The 14,517-nt window shown below is 37.1% G+C and overlaps 1 protein-coding gene across 1 annotated transcript in view; it reads left to right on the forward strand.

Annotated features, from left to right (window-relative positions):
• Window positions 1-6,816: 6,816 nt before the first annotated feature.
• LOC127970970 (BTB/POZ domain-containing protein KCTD8-like) overlaps window positions 6,817-14,517 on the forward strand; it is a 31,736-nt gene continuing 24,035 nt past the window's right edge. Inside the window, exon 1 of the mRNA XM_052573687.1 lies at window positions 6,817-8,004. Within this exon, the coding sequence (XP_052429647.1) occupies window positions 7,170-8,004 (835 nt within the window). The 5' untranslated portion in view covers window positions 6,817-7,169. The remainder of the gene's footprint in view (window positions 8,005-14,517) is intronic.

Below are 14,517 nucleotides of genomic sequence, written 5' to 3' on the forward strand. Positions count from 1 at the left end.
GAAAAGACTCTCTGAGGATGCACGTGTGCAAGGAGTAGGAGGGATGATCAAGCATTTCTCCACTCTCTCCTTTTAATTTTCTATTTTCTATTTCACGTGCATTCATATCATTCTAACATAACCTGTAAGCAATTTAAAGGTAACCCATTTTAGATCGCATCTTCTAGGTTTGAAATTAAACATCCCACCTGTGTAGTAAACAATTTTTCCCTCCAGCCATAGACTGCCTTAAACTCAAGGCAGCTGTCAGAGTCAGCTGAGAAACAGCGTCATCTCTTGGTCAATAGCGCATAGTGCATAGAGGTTAATACTCTATAAAACAAACATGGTTTGACATCGTGATATTGATACTGAAAGATACATACTTTAAAGACAATAGGACAAAATTAATTTTTATATCTTAAGTATTTGTACTGCAGACTATGGTTTGTTTGTTTGTTTACTATGGTTTCAACGGTAATGACCAACTTTTAGAATTACTTCTGAACTGTATTATTGATTGATATAAACAAAGAACAATAAAATCAAAAGTTTGAACTCCAAGGCCAATGTTTCGAATGAATAGCTGGTACGTTTGTAACAATGCAACTTTACAGCCGGTCATTGTCGCAAAATAATGCACCAATATTAAGTTACTTAAGATAAATCTCTCAATTTAGTTTTAAATCGTGTAGGTTTTCATTAAAGAAACAATTTATTGATAAATCAGCAGAATCGTTTTACCTTGACACTATCGACAATTAATTCGTGAATGAATCAATCTTTTGAGTCGGTTCTCGAATCAGTTTGGAATCATCCGCGTGATTATCGCGGTGAATCATTTGAGGCTGCGTTTCACTAGTATCGACAAAACAATGAAAACATTAAAGACAAATGTTAGAAAATAGAAACAGTCGCTGAATCAAGTGGATATTTACCTTCAGTCTAACCAAACTCGACAATTACTTCAAACGTGCATGTGAAGCTTGTGAACGACTCTGTGTAGGCTACAAACTGAAAGACTGTCGGTAGGCTACTCTTAAAATACAAGTTATATTAAAGTACATTGATATAACTTTGACTTGGATACGCACACAGCAAAAGGGATATCAAATTTCTGTTATATCTTTATCATATATTGACTGTTTTTAATATTTAATGTATATAAAAACAGAAATTATCTTATTGCTACTTATTACCATGTAACTTGTGTTACATTTTCTGACATGAAAATTAGTCTAACAACCTGTTACCAAAAGAAAATACAATACTTTTAAATAGCTAGTAAAAGTGTGTGTGTGTGTGTGTGTGGTAATGAATAATTGCCATACAGATTAATATTTGCATGCTACTCCAACCTAAATGTCTTTGAAAATTTCTTTAAAATTACTCTTATTCTGCACCTTACATTTTTGCTCTTTCTTAAATGATCCATTGAGACAGTTTGATATGATTGACACCTGTTAAAGGCCTTAAGGTAAGGCAAGCTCATACTGAATTACCTGCCCTTTTTCAAATGTGTCGTGTCATACTGCCTCAAACCTTTTAAATCAGCTTGACAAGTCATGCTGATGACACCTTTCCTCTTCATTCATCTCAATGTGAAGTGTTGACTGCTGGTCTACAGAAACAGTGCTGTTGCTCTGCAGGAAGTCGTCTCACCCCAACCCGTAATTTAACAGCAAACGGGTGGGTGTCGGGGGGCCAGTGTCAGGCAGTATCTCCTCTGATAGGCTTGTCTTCATTCCCCTCACACCGCCGATGGAAAAGCAAGGCTGCAGCAAAGAGCTGTCATTTGCTGCTGTCAGTCACTGTTCAGTTTTGTATACACTCCTCTTCAGGCCCGGAGATTTTTCAACCTCTGCTCTTGAGTGCTTTTTAACATTTTATTGAAAGTGATTGTAACAAATTGTTTGAGCTGCTATATTAATTTTTTTTGTGCTGAATAATTGTGTTATGGAACAGAGTTGGGAGGACAAATAGTAAACAGCTTAAGACAAATAGATTTTTTTACACCGTTTAAGTGTTTTTTTTTTTCATTCAGTAAGATTGTTATTTTAGTATGTTATTTTATTTTTATGTTATTAAAATATTTTGCATTTGCTTTTTTATTTGTATGTGTTCAGTTTTATTACATTTGTTAAGTATAAAGTCATTCTATTAGTTGATATACATATTTAGTACATTTAATCATTTAGCAGACACTTTGATTCATAGTTACTTACAAATGAGGACAACAGAAGCAATCAAAACCAACAAAAGAGCAATAATATACAAGTTTTATGACAAGTCTCAGTTAGCCTAATGCAGTACTTGTAGCAAGGTTTTATATACATGCATATATACAATATAAAACAAGTAAATAGAATAGGGAAAGCTAGTATTAGAGGAAAAAGCAATAAGAAAATGTGTAAGACTAGAGAGCCGTTTATATATTCAGTGGTGGGCCGTTATCGGCGTTAACGTGCTGCTTTAACGCGAGACTCCTATCGGGCGTTAAAAAAATATCGCCGTTAATCTATTCTCAAAGTTGGGTTGGGAGCTAGGTGTTGTTAAGCCTTACCGCTTGTCGATTAAACATTAAAGCATTCAAAAACAAGAAGCGGAGAAGCCGAACAGAACAGCTGGTTACTCGCGGAGCACGCTGTGTTCGGTGCGGAGAGAGAGAGAGAGAGAGCCGCGTATCACGGACACTGAACCGAACTCTCTTCTGCGAAGGTCTCCTTGAAGTCCCTCCTGCACCTGAACGAACAAATAGATGTGAAAGAGCCCGATTCAGTACTCGCGGTGTTCTGGTGTTCAGGGCTCAGGCAGAGAAAGGCGTCTCGAGATGCAAAAAATAAGCATTTTCAAGTGTTTTGATCAAAACACTTGAACATCGAATTTGCTTATTTTCTCTCTAGTGCCGACAAATACATACAAAATATGTCAAAATATCCACCTTGGAAATTATGCTCGAAAAAACTGTCAGTTATTTCTTAAGTGAAAGTAAACAGTCATCTCTTAAAGTGACCACGCCCAATTTAGCTACTGTCTGCTGTAATGATAATCCAAGAAAATGAAAATGAAAATCACTCACTGCTCTTGACTACTTTGTAGTTTTAACAGTCAACCAAAAATTATTCAGACACCAGATATATTTTTTGATATATATAGCAAAACTGTAATAATGTGAGAAATGTTGAAGGTGTCTGAATAAATGTAGGTTTGATTGTATATTTTATTTTTACATTGAAGACTGTCTAGTGCTTTTTTAAATTTAATTAATTAGTTTCTGTACCTTGACACCTACAAACTTGAAAAAAAAAAACTTAAAAATTGTGTAAATAGCACAAATAAATAAAAATAAACGAACATACAAATTAAATTACAACCTTCACCAGGGCCCCACTGACCCCAGCTACTTTGGAAACAGGAGATGTATATTTCTAATGCACCATCTAGCTTGATAAACCCCTTCTCAAAGGCTTACTGTTTGTCCATTTTATTTGGGTAACACACATATTCTGAATGCCATCGGCAGAATTCGAATGAGCCATTTTAATATATATATATATATATATATATATATATATATATATATATATATATATATATATATATATATATATATATATAAAGAAAACAAATAGATAAAAATATAATTAGAATTGTAAAAAAATGCTAGCGTTAGAGGGTCAGATAAAATGAAAATAAAAAAGTGTAAACTGGAAATGTTGCCTTGGCAAATAACTGAAATATAAGTTTTTCATGTAATATTTAAGTTTTAATTTATTTCATCTTTATTTAAAAACAATTGAATATTTTTTTTTATTATTAACTTTGCTTGAGTTAATAACACTACCATCCAGCAGGCAAAAAATGAGTTCCTTAATAGCACACCTCTATTCAACAAGCTGCATAATTTGGGACATCAATTATGTCCATTGCTCTAATGATGCGTAACAAGTTACACACCAAAGCACTTAGTGTAAGAGGTTCGATATTGTGTAGTCATGTCAAACACTGAGTGATTTTATAGGCTTGTGTTTGGTTGCATTCGATCGATGAGATCTGTTAAAATTCTGCATGTATTTGTAGTCAGTATCATGCTAAATATGTTGCGCTATCATAAAATTGTGATTTAAAACATTATATTTCAGTGTCTGTACAGAATTCTTATTTCTTTAAAGGAAACCAGAGCAGTAAAATGTCATTATTCAAGCATATCTACATAGAAATATGTGGCGGTGGTGTTCTTTCTCTGGTTGATAAAGCTGCACGCCCTGAGTATGACATTCAGTATGTCATTCACATGCACTGTGCTGCATATTTAACAGGCGGTTTACCTCGAGAGCGATTATTTCAGATGGAAGGTCAATGTCACTTTTGTGCCTTCCACTGTAAAATCAGCCATGCATGCTGTCTTGAGTGGCTGATGAATAGCGCTGTGTGCAGGTCTGACTGGTGTCTGTCGGAGTGTAATCGTGGAGGGAAGTGTGGCTGTGGAGTCTCAGTGGAGTCGAAACTAAAAAAAAGAGGATGAACAGTGTCATGGAGCGCCATTGAATCACCTGACAGGAGGGTGATAAGGAGAAGTCACACGAGGTGAGACCTTTTCTGAAAGAAAAAAAAAGGTGAGTGGTGATTATATGTAATTGTTTTAAGTGTTTTTTAATGTGTTGATATGTGGTTGCTCGGGTGTTTTTCAATGGTTGCTTATTATGGGACCAGTCAAAAGGGCCTAGTTTCTGTGATGTTCTGATCTCTAGATGGAAGTCTGTGCTCATTTTATCATCCACCATACCTGCTGAGAAAAGTAATTGTCATAATGATGCTTTCCTGAACATACTCCAGAGAAAAAAGGGAGATGAAAAGGCTGAATGAGGAAGATAAGAAGAAAAACTGTGTGTAATATCCACCGCTGTTACATGCCCACATCCATTGTTTTTTGTTGAAAGATCTGTGATTTTCAGCTTACCATACAATTACACAGATAGAGGCCAGCTACAGCATTATAATCTTCACTGCCGTGCTCCAATTACCGTCCTCTGCTCTGTTTGATTGTGGGTATTTGTCTGTGTACGGGGAAATCACTCACCATACATTGTCAGAAATAGGCTTTAAAATTGGAATTACATGCAAATGCTGAATATGACTGCAGATCAATAGGTCCATTCATCAACAGCAAGTAGTATTTAGACACTGCCAAGGCTGCGTTCTTCAGGATCGCAGAAATTACTCATTGTCATCTCTAAGTCAGGTAATTAGCACCTAAAAATAATGTCCCTCTTTTTCATTTTCCCCCTCGAGGAAGCCTGTTGTTCCTCAGGATGACAGAGATAAATAGTAATGCATTGACATCGTCATCCAGATCTCCTGAAAAGCCATGTGGGCTGCTGTCCATCAAGAAAATGTTACCTCCTAGCTGGATATGTTTTGATCCTTTTAATAAGGTTGCTCTAGAATCTACTGTTTTTCCCAAAATTTGACATCTTTAAAAAATGCAACACTCAAATAGGTTAAAAGCCTCATGCAACTGTTTCAATGACCATATTATGTTTCAAACTTTCATTTTTCTCCCAAATTGTCATACAAGTTTTGAATCTGTGTCACTAACCAAGTGGTCTGTGATTCTGACCACATTTACAAACTCAGTCAATGCCATCTCATTTCCCTCTTTCCTAAGAAAGTGCTTTACAACTTTTTCTCATTTTCTTCACTTTCAGTCCCTGTTAAGTTCTTTACAGAGGTGTTCTTAAAGAGTGCATGCAAAAAATGACAGAAAGGATGTTCAGTCATCCATCAGTGTTTTTTCATATTCTGTAAATGAATGAAATGTGTCAGTTACCAGAAGGTCTCTATCAATGTAAATTGCATTTTGCGGGGGTATGGCAGTTGGTTCACGCTTGACACACATTAGAATAAAGGTGTATGCGGCTAAAAAATATTCAGATATTATCCTAATGCCAGATATTAAGAGTTCACCACCATTTGGAATGTGTACCATTTGATAGTTATTGTAAGATTATCTGATTGGTTACCCAAATCGTACTAATCTAAAAAAATAAAAAAAATAAAAATTAAAATATGGGGAAATGTGAATGGGAAAATGTACCAAATAGCTTGTAAATACTCTCCATCCAGCATTTATTTCAATACTCACAATGTTATTAAATGTATCAAGAAATCACTTTAAATCTCACTCTGTTTTGCAATCTGTTGTTCATTCAGAAATTTAAATACAATTTAACAAAACTTGTTATTGTTTTTTACTGCTTATCTTTTCACTTTCAATGACAAACCTGACCAAATACACTTACATATGCCCCCTAGGTGGCGATATAGTCTACTGGGTGATTAATAAAGCGCACTTCTCTCTGTCTCTCTCTTACCCCCTCCGTTTTAATGGTTTGGCAGTGATAATGTGAGAATTACAGCTAATCTGTGTTTATTCCCATGAGACAATCACATTGTGTGCCTGTTCATTATTCACTGTGCCACAACATGCAGACATCTGAGTCCAACTCAATTACACAAGATAGTTATTTAGAGAGATCATTCTTCTACACAACAGCATACACATGCACTTAACTAAAAGAACACATTTCTCATTTTCTTTTTGTATGGGTTTATAACTTGTCCTTCGATGGTAATTCGTTTTTGGTTGCATGCTTTTTGGTAAATCATTGTGCTGCTGTCTCTTTAAAAAGGCAGGACTGTGCAGCTACACCTCCACTCCCTCTCTCATTCTGTAGATGATGTCATTGTGGCTTCCCTTAGACCTTGGACAAATGATGTGGGTCTCTGTTTGGCGTTCCTCCTCTTTTCCACCCCTCTCTCTCTTTCTCTCTCTCTCTCTCTCTCTCTCTCTCTCCCCCCCAGTGTCTCCATCTCGTACTCCACTGCTCTCTTCATCAACAGAGGGATAGCAGCTGAGGAAACTTGATAGCACTCCATCCCCTTCTCTTCTCCTCTTCCCTTTTTCTTAATCTCCCTCTCTTCTTCTCTCTATCCCTCTCTCATTCTCTAGCAGCGATGTAGTTCTCTTTCAAACTTTAACAGCTGTTTGGCAGTGAAGTCTTGACTGAGATCCATCACGCCTGGACCTCCATGGATTCGCTCCCTGCTTCTTTTTGAGATCTTTCCAGAGTCGCCTCTCTATTCATTTCTGTCTTCTGTTTACATTGTCGTGTCGGTGGGTTTGGACCATGGCCATGAAGGAAACCATACTCCCTATTAGTGAGGTGTCGAGTCCGTACCCGGAGATTGTGGAACTCAATGTCGGCGGCCAAGTGTACGTCACCAAGCGCTCCACCCTGGTCAGCGTACCTGACACCACCCTCCACTACATGTTCACGCGGTGCAGCCCGCACGAGTTGCCCCGCGACAACCGAGGGCGCTTCTTCATTGACCGCGATGGGTTCTTGTTCCGATACGTGCTGGACTTCCTACGGGACCGCCAGCTTGTGCTACCAGAACACTTTCCGGAGCGGGAACGTCTTCAGCGTGAAGCCGAGCACTTCCAGTTGGGGGAAATGCTTAGACTTTTGGGCCCACGTGTAGCCAAGCAAGGCTCGCTCAATGACGAAGGCTGCCAGAGCGACATTGAGGAAAGTTCGCAGAGCAGTGAGTTGGTGACTCGAACTGGAAGCTGTGCCACCAACTATGCGACTTCCTCTTCCGTCCTGGACAAGAAGTCTGGGTTTATTACGATAGGTTATCGGGGATCCTACACAATGGTGAGGGATAACCAAGCTGATGCTAAGTTTCGCCGTGTGGCACGGATCATGGTCTGCGGGCGTATCGCCCTGGCGAAGGAAGTGTTCGGTGACACTTTAAATGAAAGTCGAGATCCGGACCGTCCGCCAGAGAAGTACACCTCCCGCTTCTACCTGAAGTTCACCTACCTGGAGCAAGCATTCGACAGGTTGAGTGAGGCTGGGTTCCAGATGGTGGCCTGCAACTCAACTGGAACAGCTGCGTTCGTTAACCAGTACAGAGACGACAAGATCTGGAGCAGCTACACGGAGTACATCTTCTTTAGTAAGTGACAGAGCAGTTCTCGCAAACCTGTCTGTGCTGCACTTTAATTTCCTTTTCATGTAGCCGAGTGTTCCAAACCTTGTTCCCAAGGGACATGTCATACGTTTCACAACCCAACCTACAGCCTTTTCCCCACCAAAAAAGAAAGCATGCACTTTATTTTATGTGTGTGTGCATGCATGTATTGTATTTTGTGGCTTATGTAGAACAGGTGTGACGTGTGTACATTTCACTTTCTGCTCACTGTGTGCAGATTAAATCGAAGCATGCATACTTTTAAGTACCCAACGTCTGTGGATAGTCCAATTATTTTTAATCTTTAATGAAGAAATTCAGATATTGCAAGACCTTCAAGAAGGAGTAATCAGCTTAAAATCATTGCACACTTTATCATTTTATCAATTTACAAGAAGGAAAGAACATAAACATTTCTTTTTGACCTAACCTGCTGTTTTGTGTAGATTTTTTGTAGTTGCCAAATGTTATTTTTGCACGCAGCTAAAAAAAGGTTCATATTTTAGTTTAGACTACTTTATAACAGCTAATAGGTTTCTCTAAAATCAAGTGCACTTGATGTCCCTTGGATAACTCGGATCATTCTTTCCTTTCATTCAGTCTTCTCTTTCGCTATTCATCTGCAATCCTATTTCGCCCTTTAACATGACACTTTTTTTCCCTATTTTTTGAACACCTAACTACCCACACATGCTCTTTCTCCTGCTAGCTCCTCTTCAATATGTTGCGACTTTGATGCTGTAATTCATTGCAGTACATGTAAATGTGTGTCATAACTGGGACAGCTAGTGCCTCGGGCCTGACATACTGAATATAGAAGATAGTAAGGCACACTAGGCAATACCACATACCACTTGTGTCCAATCATAAAGAAGTTGAACAGATCAAAGCCTCCTCAGCCAATGTAAATCAGAGTTGGATTAAACGATTGCTGCTTAGTTAATTCTTATTGGTTGCTTCGGGTTACTCATTCTTAAATTGTACTGACTAGTGCTAATCCACTGCAGGCTGATGCTTTCACGCTGCAGTGACTGTGAGTTCACTTTTTTACGAGGTGTCAACAAAAATGCAGTGTCGCATGAGGTCTCTGACTGAGCCGAGGTGAAGGTGGTGGCCGGACCACCAGCTGATTTGATTGATCTGTGATTTATTGTGTTTTTTTTTTTGTATTATTATTGAATTTGTATGCTTTTAAACTCTTTAAAACATTTAAGCGTGTTTTAGCATGTTTTGTGCATTTGCATAGCTTAAGATAAAGCATAGCTGTGTGGACAGGTAGAGAAGTGTGAAGACATGCTGATAAGGAAAAGAAGGACCCTCTAGGAGTAAGAAAAATCGCACTTTGGTAGACTTAAGCGAGGTAATGAAACTTCAAGAGCTAATCCTACCTATGCATGTCGCAGATAATGAGGCTGTGTGTGTGTGTGTGTTTGTGTGAGAGAGAGAGAGAGAGAGAGAGAGAGAGAGAGAGAAAGTGAGAGTGAATGACTATATTTGTCTTTCACTGTGTTCCCTGTTAGGTTTTAAAAGATTCTTGATGAAGACAAGATATCCACTCTGCCAAGGACGCAAATACTTTATTGACATAGCTGTTTAAAGATGATGTGTGCAGTTATTTTGATGTTAAATTCCTTCTTTTATTCCAACTCCAGACATATTCCAAATATTTAAGTGGGGTTTTTTAGGGTCCTTTAAGTTTTGCAATTTTTTTATATTAGTTTAAATTTAGACTAGGCTTCACATGCACCCCAGAGATGATGAGATGAGATCCTCCAAAACTAAAGGTGGCAGTTTGGAAAAATCTCATTTGTTGAATCAGTAAGGAACAGGAATGAGAGGCAGTTTTCTGAACTTTAGCTACTTTTACCTTACCTATGTGTGATATTAAGTGTTAATGAAATTATCAACAAAAATACCAAACAACTACTATAACTGGCTGTGTATCTCTGCATTTTACAGCATTATGACTTTTGGATTGACTTATGTTTCAAATTTAATTTCGAAATCAAACTATTAAATACACATTTAGAAAAATGCACTGTGAACTCTTTTCCAGATGTATTTTTGTATTTGTATATCATTTTTGCATCTAGTGGTGGTCAAAATTATTAGAACACTAGTATTTGCATCAGCTAAAAAAGGTGTTTAGTCAGTTATTTCTATCTTTTGCTTTAAGGTGTCAGTAGGAAATATCAGAAATTACATTTACAAACCTAAAGAAAATATCATGAAGAAACAGAACAAACTGAGACAGACTACATCCAGAAGAACTGTGGCAACGTCTGCAGAAATCTACAGTGCTACAGTAGTTTTAGGCACTTGTGTAAAATCCTGTAAAGTGAGGATGCTTTCAAAAATAATATCATGAATATATTTGATTTATCAATTAACTTCTATTAACTAAATTCAATCTAAATGAAAACAAAAACAAAAAACAAAATTTTGTGTAATCATCCCTAGAGTTTAAAGCAGCTTTTTGCACAGTGCACTTGTTTTTCAGGTAGCTTTGCAGGTAGGTCTCTTGAAGCATCTTGGAGACAGTTCTTCTTCTGGACTTAGTTTGTCTCAGTTTGTTCTGTTTCTTCATTTCATTCCATACAGATTGGATGATGATGCGGTCAGATCTCTGTTTGAAGCAGTTGTAACAAAAACCTTTTGCATCTATTTTTAAATGCACCTATTAACATCAAACCTTACCTGCACTAATGCATTTTACATTTTTCGAACAATTTAGGATACACTTGAGGTGTGACTTAGTTTTTGAAGTATTTCCTTCATTTTAAGTTTAAATTTGTTTATTATAGAAATGGAGAAGGTGTCCCCCTCTCTCTATCTGTCTCTCCGTCACACCCCTGTCAGTTTATATTGTACCAATTTGTGTATGTGATTGCAGAGGCAGAAGTGACGGAGAGCCTGAAGAAAGGAGGTGAGAAGTAATAAGTGATAGAGAATGAGGGACGCAGTGTGTGTGTTTGGGCTGAGGGGGTGGAACGGTCACCAGTGGTCCCGACTGTCATTCAAGCTTAGCGTGATGTGTGTCTGCCCCGCAGGAGCATCAACACCGGCTCCTTATCTCTGTCAGGATGCTAATCATGGCTCTGTAGGCACAGAGGAAGAATGCGGACATGCCTCAATGTGCCAGAGGGCTTTACAGTACAATAGCTACTACTTAACAATAGCAGAACCCACACCAGTATACAAGGGTCTGTCATCCAGGGAACAGTCAATAATTAGTGATGTTTACTAGGATAAGCGTCAATAGTACTATTGCTCATATACTTAGTTGGCGATTAAACAGCCTTTTAATATACTTTAGTATTAAAATGTGGTGTGAAACAGACATGAATGATTCTTGTTTTGTTATTTAATAAGTGACTTGAGATTTTTACCTGACGGACTGGTGAAACTATCTAGACTTATATTGAATGAGGGATCCGAGTCATGTATAGACTGGTATATACATTTACTTTATGAAATGATTTACATATTATTACAATTGTTACGTTTTCTCATTACTCTGTTTTGGTGTATCATCCTTCATTACATTATTTTTCTACTATTTTCTGTAACTTACAACAGAAAATGTATATGTTTTATTGTTCAAAGGTTCGGAATAGTTACGTGGTTTTCATGTTTTTGGAAAGAAGTCTCTTATGTTCACCAAGACTGCATTTATTTATCTAAAAACTGGAGTAGGAAACGGTAATATTGTAAAATGTTATTAAAATGTCGTTATAAATTCATTATTAATAATTATTAATAACTGATTTCTAATAATGATTAATAATAATTGCAACAAATCAAAACATTAGAATGATATACTGCATGAAGGATCATGTGACACTGAAGACTGGAGTAATGATGCTGAAAATGTATTTTTATTCTTATATTCATAATTCAGTCATATATTTGAAAAGATATTCAAATACACAAGCTTAATAAAATGTTAAATTGAAATAATATTAAACAAAAGAAAGTATTTTTTTATTTATTAATTGCATCCTTAATGAGCATAAAAGCTAATCTTATTTCTTTAGAATGTTTGTCTGGTAGTGTATTTTGGTTTAAATTGGACTTTGACAAGTGGCTGTTACATACCAAGAATTGCACTTGTGAGTTTGCTAAAAAAAAAAAAAAAAAAGCCTAAATAGCTGTTTGGCTGCTGTATAAAAACACCAGCAAGACACCAGAGTTATTACAAGAGCAAGTTGCTGCATTTTAATGAAAGATTATGTACGCAAATCATTTTTTCTTTGGAATAACGTGCACAGAAGAATCATTCACAATAAGACTAGAGATGAAGTAAACAATGTCGAGTTTGATTTCAAGTTGACTTTAAGTGAAAGACCTTCACTATGTCCGTGGACAATTGTGTGTGATCTATGTTTTAATATAGACCATGTTCAGATAGCTGTGGGCAGAATTCGATCATGCATGTTTGCGCTTGTCAGTATGTTTGTGTGTGGGTGTGTTGTGAATGTGCGTGTTTCTCCACACATCCTCATGCGGCGCTGCGGTAGAGATGTGAGTGTGCGCGTGATTCTTACTCTGTCCAAGGACAAATCAAACCTCTGATTACGAAGCCACGATGGCCTTAACTCACTCAGAGGACATGAGTAAATCTCTGTCATCTGTCCAGCGTCGATCTCGGGTGTTCTCCAAACCTCTGGATAAAGGAGCTGGAGCCAGCCAGTCATCTCATGAACCGCTGCTTTCAAGCAAAGTAAACAAGCTCGAAAGAAAATTGTTTTGCCTGTTTTCATCTTTCTCTTTGATTTTTCATTATGTCCGAGCTCCCCAGGCCGACAAAGCAAACTGAAATGTAAAATTTTCATCTGATTCATGTGAATTGGTGCCTCAGCACAGGAAATTGTGAAAAATACTGTAATTTTGACAGTGTTGTGGATGCTGAGTTACATCTCTGCGATTAACTGACTTTTTTTAACTCAGAAAAGCGTAACAGTTAGATCAGTGCCTGTCTATGTTAGTGAGGGAAGCAAGGAGACGGGAGTATGAGCAGGTCAAGGTTGAGTATATGCATCTGACCCCGCATGAATATTTATACAAATTGATTCACATATTCAGCAAATATTAACAAGAGTTTAAACAGCTGTTAGAGAGATACATATAGAGTGAAACCAGAGATGGGATGGATGACCCAGGGGTGTGCCGTTACAGGCTGATGCTCAGCAACACCACAACACATTGATAGTCTTGACACACCACAGACATTTGACACTTACAGTGATAGTTAAACCAAAAATAAAAAATGTCATGTTATTCCAAAACACAATTATACTCTTAGTAGCTCGAGTGACAATAGTGCAGTGAATTTCTTTAGTTATTAATTAATGGTCAATGTAGTTTCATTCAGGATACATAAATGAAGTTTCAGAATCTAAAACAGATTGGAGTCATTTTGACTGATGAAAATTATTACTTGTTAACATACCATGTGGTGTTTAAACTACATTAGTTCCCACTGTCTTTCATTGTACAGACAAAAAACGTAGAAATCAGACATTTGAGGTTGAGTAAATGACAGGATTTCATTTTGGGTGAAATATTCCATGAAAGGGCACATATTATGCCCCTTTTTGCAAGATGTAAGATAAGTCTAAGGTATCCCCAACATTTTTCTGTGAAGTTTTAGCTCAAAATACCCCACAGATAATTTATTATATCATTTTGAAAATGCCTGTTTTGAGTAGAAGCAAACTGTTTTTTTGCATGTCTCTTTAAATGCAAATTAGCTGCTGCTTCCCCGCCCTCTTTTGCCAGAATAGAGCGCTGTGTGCTGTGCCTCAGATACAAAAAACATCTGTTTGGTTTTGATGATCATGAATATTGCACTGAAAGCATGCATTTTAATGGCATTTCAGTTTTAACATCTAAAATATGATGTCCCAAGTTCGAATCCAGACCCGAGGGCCTTTCCCGATCCCACACCATCTCTCTCCTACTTCACTTCCTGTCAGTTATGATCTGTCCTATCATAATAAAAATGGCAAAAATAAATCTTTAAAAAAGTGGATTTTATAATATAATGTAATTGTTTTGTATAATGTAATTAGAAGCTGACAAAGCCCACCAAAGCTCCATGATGGCCGCTCATTTGTTTTTGTCACAGCACAGGGTAGTTGTGGTGTGTAAACACTGTTGATGTTCTGTCATTAGGTTTGGATGGTTTTGTCACATCGTGTAAACAAATTACAGCTGGGGATGAGAGATTACAGTCACTAAATTACTTGAGCATGAATTGATACTGTGAAAAGACAACAAAGAAAAGAGAAGAATAGCTGCATATTCATTAACAGGATGAGAGTAGTCACATCTATTGTTGTTCTTTGTTTTATTGGTTGCTTTATGGATTTATTTGTTTTATTTATTTATTTAAAAATGGAAACTATTTTTGGCCTCAAAAAAAAGTGTGACTATATGTCACTATTATGTCATTTATATATATCACAGTTTTTGTGTTTAATACTTTCTCATAAT

The sequence above is a fragment of the Carassius gibelio genome, chromosome B14 (genome assembly GCF_023724105.1).
Source record: "Carassius gibelio isolate Cgi1373 ecotype wild population from Czech Republic chromosome B14, carGib1.2-hapl.c, whole genome shotgun sequence".
Taxonomy (NCBI): domain Eukaryota; kingdom Metazoa; phylum Chordata; class Actinopteri; order Cypriniformes; family Cyprinidae; genus Carassius; species Carassius gibelio.